Source organism: Pyxicephalus adspersus, chromosome 11 (genome assembly GCF_032062135.1).
Source record: "Pyxicephalus adspersus chromosome 11, UCB_Pads_2.0, whole genome shotgun sequence".
Taxonomy (NCBI): Eukaryota; Metazoa; Chordata; class Amphibia; order Anura; family Pyxicephalidae; genus Pyxicephalus; species Pyxicephalus adspersus.
The window spans coordinates 57,036,855-57,043,524 of NC_092868.1; the positions used below are offsets into that span (position 1 = coordinate 57,036,855).

General features: G+C 36.7%; 1 protein-coding gene across 1 annotated transcript; it reads left to right on the forward strand.

Annotated features, from left to right (window-relative positions):
* Nucleotides 1-478: 478 nt before the first annotated feature.
* LOC140340281 (nicotinamide N-methyltransferase-like) lies at nucleotides 479-5,114 on the forward strand. The gene is made up of 3 exons (XM_072425338.1): nucleotides 479-491; nucleotides 3,131-3,338; nucleotides 4,691-5,114. Exons 1-3 carry the CDS (start codon nucleotides 479-481, stop codon nucleotides 5,112-5,114), a joined length of 645 nt encoding a protein of 214 aa, XP_072281439.1.
* The last annotated feature ends 1,556 nt before the right edge of the window (nucleotides 5,115-6,670 follow it).

Consider the following 6,670-nt stretch of genomic DNA (forward strand, 5'->3'; position numbering starts at 1 on the left):
ACCGATAATCCGATTTTGCTTGATGAATCAGGGGCTATGAGTTAGATGTTTCTTCTTGTGTCTAGTCTTGAAGATACTTGGAATACACAGTCAGGGATTACAAACCCCATAAGATTGTCCTCACAGCTTGGTATTACTGAGAGCAGAGAACTGCCTAACTTCTTATCCAAATGAAATAATGTGTCACCCCAAACCTTAGGATTATTTTTTGTGGTGTACCTAAAAATGAGTAAACATACCAGGTTCAGCCTTGAATGGATCCATGTCTGACATTCAGCAAACCCAATTAGATTATATAGCTGACAAACTTAAGTTAAATTCTGACCAAGTTCAAAAGCAATTGTCAAAAAAAGTATGGGGAGCTGGGCATTGCCATGGGGGACATGTATAAAAAATACCTTACAGTTGCAAGACGGCCCTCTTTTAATGTGATGTTTAATGGTGATTGGATAGAAGCAAATTATTACTTACTTAGGAGATGCCTTTAGGCTGTATGTGTTGCTTAGGATAGTGCAATTTTCATGACTTTTTCATGGCATTTTCCCACTTTTCATGGCATTTCAATTATATTGGATCAAATCAGCAGCACCCCAATCTTAGTACTTTTTAAGAGTTTTGGCTGGAATATCTAATAAAAAGTGTTGATAGACATGAAATTACTAGTACATTACAGTACTAGATGTGGTTCATCATGGATTTCTAGAAATTCATAATAATATTTTGTCTAAATCAATTGGTTTAGGTACCAAAAGCCTATTTCGCCTAAAATTGAACTGAGTATTATGAACAAATGGGAAAGGAAGCAAAGAAGGATTTTAAACAATAAATCAATAATAATCAATATTCATACAATAAGGTTTACTGTTCCACTCTAATTTTTGGTAGAGGAAGTTATAAACTTGCATATATTTCAAGCATAGCAAGACTGGGTCTAATCTCGACACGTTTCGCTCAGAAGGGCTTCCTCACGGGATATATAGGCCTCTTGAAATTACGCCAAGTAGTATGGTATTGTCAATTGATTGGAATACCAATCACTGGAACCGTTTGAATGATTTGGGTGTTTGAGGTGGTATTCGAGAAGTTGTGTTAGACGAAAAATTAATATTTTCAGAAGAGTTGCTATTACGGAGATTGTTAACTTATTCAGAGCTGTAATAATTGTGGGTATAGTAGTTGAGATTCCTTATTGTTAGGAAATTCTTTACTGTGTGTTTCTGTAATTATATATGTAGTGCCATTGGGAAAAATATTTTCCCCCTAAAAAAGGAAAACACAGCAAACAAGGAATATATATATATATATATATATATATACATATATACACATATACCTTGATCCAATAATGTATCCAAGAATGTAAAGTTTTTTCTTTTTTGTCTCAAGTAAAGTAAAGGACAAATCAAAACAGCATTACTCTAGAAAACTAAAGCTTAGACTATCAGCTTCATACAAAACGGCCAGCCACATAAGTGATTATTACAATAGATAATGAGCTTTATTTTTCCATAGCCAAAAAAAGTTCAAACCAAGAGTACAAAATTCTCTCCCATATCCTCTTAGTTCTAAATATTTCTAAAATATTTAAAATATAGATTTTGGACATAGTATGTGTTTGTTAGCAATTGGTTTTCGGTTAACCATTAAATTAAGTTATCTATTAAATTGGTTATTCAAATTCCTATTGCTACATATAACAGGATTTCTTCTCACTGATCAATATAAAATATTATGTAATTTTAGCACAAAACATCTTCATCATTATTTAAATTTTGGTACCTTAAAAAACAGTTTGAGCTATTCATGGAGCAAATAATAGCCCTCAAAACCTATATTGGTTTAATAAAGTCTCTTTTTTGGTCAAATGAGGAATCAAATAAGTTTAGAACTTAGCTATAAAAACAACTGTTCCTGGTATAAACAAGTCTAGGATAAAGTTTAAGACAAGTTTCCATCAGGAATGGATTAAAAAAATAATCCTAATCATCTGTAAAACAATACTTTTCTGGCTGGTGATCCCACACCTTAAGCCTACACAGTCTAGCACACCTGTTTGTTTCCTCCAATGGTGTCACTTGCAGCAGCAAATGAAATCAAGGAATTAGTTGTCTACCCACTGCTTTGCAGCTTGCAGCATCCCCAGCTTTTTTTAGCCATGCAGTTCCTCCTGAGATAAACCCCATCATCCTCAGCACATACAGTGAGATTCTAGATTATGTGCTGCTGCCGATGAGCTGAATAAATCCTTGCTTCAATCGCGCCTGCCATTGGCTGCTTGGACTTTCTCAGTCTCTCAGCTGACATTCACTAGTTGCCCATTGAGTGTTTAACTTGGTTGCTAGGATTATCAAGCTGGCACTAACTGCATTGTCCTTTGCTTGTGACCCCCAACTTTGTCTTAACCCTTGGGTACCTTGTTTGATGTGCCATTTCCTGTGTATGACCTCTGGGTCTGTTTACTTGACTCACCTCTGGATTCTCCGGTACTGAATTATCTGTGGATCACTTGGTTACTGACCTAGACTGTTAGGCTCCCTATTGTGTCCCCTATTCTACTTTTGTAGGCTCCTGGTCCTTTGTGATTACACCCCAAGCACCAATTTTGGCACACAAAATTCCTGCAGGCAACTGCATGCTTGGATGGCTCAACCAACCATAGTGGGGGCTTACTATAGGCGAAGTTAGGTTGGGGAATTGGTGTTTGGTGAGAATGGCATTGAACCATCAACAATTTTGACTTCCAGTGGGCCAGTCTTGCTCTGCTTGTAATATTAGTAACAGTTGTATCATTAGTTAACATTTATCGTAAAAATAAATATGAAGATTGGTGAATCCTTGATGTACCAATATTTAAAACGTAAAAAGAGAAAACAGAACTACATATGAGATTAAGGCTCTGTTCTACTCACGTCATTCAACAGCGTTATGGTTTTACTCACTTCATTCATCACTTTTCGTCTAGGAGATACTTTCACCTTACCCATGCAGAGCAATATGATAGCGTTTCTTTAATGCTATCTCCCGGAGCAGCAACAAAATGCAAAATTAAATTTCAGTTTCAATAAAAAAGCAAAATCTCTTGTAGAAAAGTCAGCTTTTGGAAATACCTAAATCTATAATTTTCCTGCAGGTCGAATTGTGGGCACATATTTGATAGACATCAGCATTGGGTCTCCAATCCACCATCTTTTTTCACCCTCAAATTTTTTCAAAGATATTGTTGTTTTAAAATTCAATGAGAAATGTATCATGGAGCTGACCAAATGGCTGCATGACCGCACAGGAGCGTATGATTGGACACATGCATCGGCTGCCGCTGTTGAGCTAGAAGGAAAAAGGTAACTTTGGTTTTACCAAACCTCAATATGCAGAAGGTTGTTTCTTTGTAGGCAAGGTCAATTTGTTTAAATATTTCAATGTTTTTTGAATATTTAATTTGAGGTTGTTCAAAATGTAATTTTATATATATATATATATATATATATATATATATACACACAATATATTTTTCACATTTTGAAAAATACAGCTCCACTTTTTAGTTCAAGTTAAGTGCAAACCTCATGAACATGAAATTACCATCAGAACTCCTGAGGATGAGGGTAAAGGGAGGACCTTTGGGAAATGTTTCCTCATAGTTAAGGGATGTAGCAGATTTTTACCACTTTTTACCTCCAGGAGTGATGAGGAAATGAGTTGAAGAATTGATCTCAGAGGAGGTAAAGTAATGGCTTGAAGTGGAGTCACCATAACTTTAACCAACAAAATTTCCTTCCACTCCTCAGTCTTCTGTTTCACTCACCCACTTCTATCACACAGCCTTTGGAGTGTAAAAATCCCCAACAAATAACTCACAAGCCCAGCGACCTAATGTGAGTATTAAAGCTCTGCAGTTTCTCTTTTACAGACTGATAGACATGCCAGCCTTCCATAATATGATATTCTTTGCAAACCCACAATATAGCATGCCCAGGTGACAACAGTTTTCAGAAAAAATTATCCCTGCCTTATATGAACACGTGCTAAAAAGGTCTCCTTTAACACTCTTTGCTGTAATACTGGCCTCAAGGGGAGAAGCTGCAAGATGAGCATACAAATTTATTGCAATACTTACCTGAGATTCAAACATTTCTCTCACCCTGTCATTGATTCCTTTTTCATTGCATAGTCCCCTGCCGTCTCTGGTTCCACTTTGCAGGTGCAGGGAGACTAACCCTTCACAACTTCCAGCCAGGCAAGGGAGTGTGTGACAATAGAACCAATCTGCCTGCAGCCATGGGTCTTGGGAAACTCACTCAAACTCAAAGTGCAACATTTTCATACCACATACTCAGACCACCAGCCACTATTGGCCAGGAAAGTGACCCCACATTGCAGACGCTCGTACCATTTACTTAATAGAAGTCCAGCTCTATAGCAACCTCCCAAATAAAATGGTTGATTTTATTTACATCCTGGAACTGGACACTTTACAAAATATTGAAACAAACACAATAGGGTGGAGAAGAAATGTCTCTGCCATATTCTTGTCCTGATTGGTGCACCAGGGGATCTTGGAAGAGCCTGGGAATTTTGAGAAAGCTAGCACCAAGCTTTTTTCTTGGGGCTAAATTACCAATGTTCAAGTCAAATTTGACAAAGACCTGAAGCTGAACACCAAGCCTACTTAAGGTTTTTGTTTTGTTTGTAGAGACCAAATTCAGGAAAAAGAAATGCGCATAAAGGCATCCATCAAACAGATTCTGAAATGTGATTTTGGACAGGAAAACTTAACCTCCCCGGTGGTGCTACCGCTTGCTGATTGCGTTATGAGTGGAATCATACTAGATGCCATCAGTAAAAATGAAGATGAATACATGATAAATCTGGAAAAGATCATAAAGCTGATAAAACCCGGAGGCAAACTGTTACTTTTAGGATTATTGGATGTAACATACATTACTGTTGGCGGGGAAAGAGTCCATCGCATGAAATACAATGAAGACTTTGTGAAAAATGCTCTCTGTAAGCTTGGTTTAGTTATTGATTATTGTGCAGTGCAAAGGAGACGCAATGTAAGCGATCTCACTGATTATAAAGCCATTATTTTTATTGCAGCTTGCAAGGGGGAGTAGGTGGTTGGAGCCAATGAAAGCCAATGTGCAAATATGTGAATTAATGCAAGCTACTATCTGTCAGAAAGTGAATGTGTGTTGATTTGTCTTTGAGCAATAAAGCCTTATAAAGCCTATTTATTTATTAATTACAGCATCATTTTATTAGGATATATATTGTAATCCAAGTATAACATAAATTACTTTATATAATAAATAATTCTATTAACTAAGTAGATCTACACACACAAAAGGTAGCTCTCATTTCTTTATCTATAAAAGATACTTTAGGTGTAATGCGATTAGGTAGGATACTGGTAGAATTTCCATTGACTTACTAAAGAACTTAACAGATGAGGGGAGCCAAGGTGTGCCCAAAATAGAATCTACAGTAGCTTCAGTGGAGTACCGTATGGCAGCCAGTAACAGCATTCTCATCCTAGGATATTTGAGGTCTCATTGTTTAAGCCTTACAGATAAAGCACAATAACAAAGACAAGTATGCATATGACAATGTTTTGATTTCTCTTTTTTGATTCTGATTTCTGCCTGTGATATGTAACCAAATGGAGAAAGAAAGAATAAGGACATAACTAAAATTACTCAGTGTTTATAAACTATAATTTTGAAACGCGTCTGCAAACATTAGTCAGGATTTACACTAACAAACCTTTTCAGAAAATATTATCTTCTATATAGTATAGCACCAACATAATTCACACTGATGTACATGCTCATTCCACTAACCGTCATGGTCTATTACATGTCCCTACCATAGGTGAATATATTTGGGGGTAGAGTGGCATTAAACAAATAAAAATAAAAAGAGGTAGACTGTTTGCAAAGGTGTTGTTTTCTGCTAATTAGAGGCAGAAAAGAGTTTACAAAAATATAAACAGGCAAGAAAATGCCATTGCACAATTTTCTGCTAAACGGAAGCAAATACAAAAAATTAAGCAAAACAGCAATTATTTCCAGTAAAACACAGACATTTTTTACCATTATTGTTAAGCTAACAACACAACTAGCAGACAGAAATGGTCTTGTGCATGTTTCCACAAGGCAGTAAAGGGCAGATTGTTCCCAGCCAAGCTTTGCCCATTGTGGCTTGCTGACTCAATCATTGGGCCTAATTTAGTAAAGCTCTTGAGAGGATACACTTTCAACAGTGAAAATGGGTGATCTGGCAAACCTGAAATAGATCTGGTCCAGGATTCAAATAATTTGTTAACAAATAGCAAATGCCTTTCTAGGTTCCATTTCAGGTTTGCTGGATCACCAAGCTTCACTGATGAAAGTGTATCCTCTCCAGCCTTGAAGAGCTTTAATAAATCAGGTCCATTATCTCAGTTACACCAGGGAGCTAAAGACATTGGGCCTGATTTAATAAAACTCTCCAAAGCTGGAGAGAATACACTTTCATCAGTGAAGCTGGGTGATCCAGCAAACTTGGAATAAATCTGGTCCAGGATTGAAAACATTTGCTAACAAATACAAATTACTTTTAGGAAATCCATTCCAGGTTTGCTGGATTACCCAGCTTCACTGTTGAAAGTGTAGCCTCCCCACCCTTGGAG

Excerpts from the sequence above, each read along its gene's own strand:
- LOC140340281 (XM_072425338.1), top strand. Across the intron at positions 3,339-4,690 it reads GTTGAGCTAGAAGGAAAAAG|AGACCAAATTCAGGAAAAAG; the intron begins GTAACTTTGGTT and ends TTTTGTTTGTAG.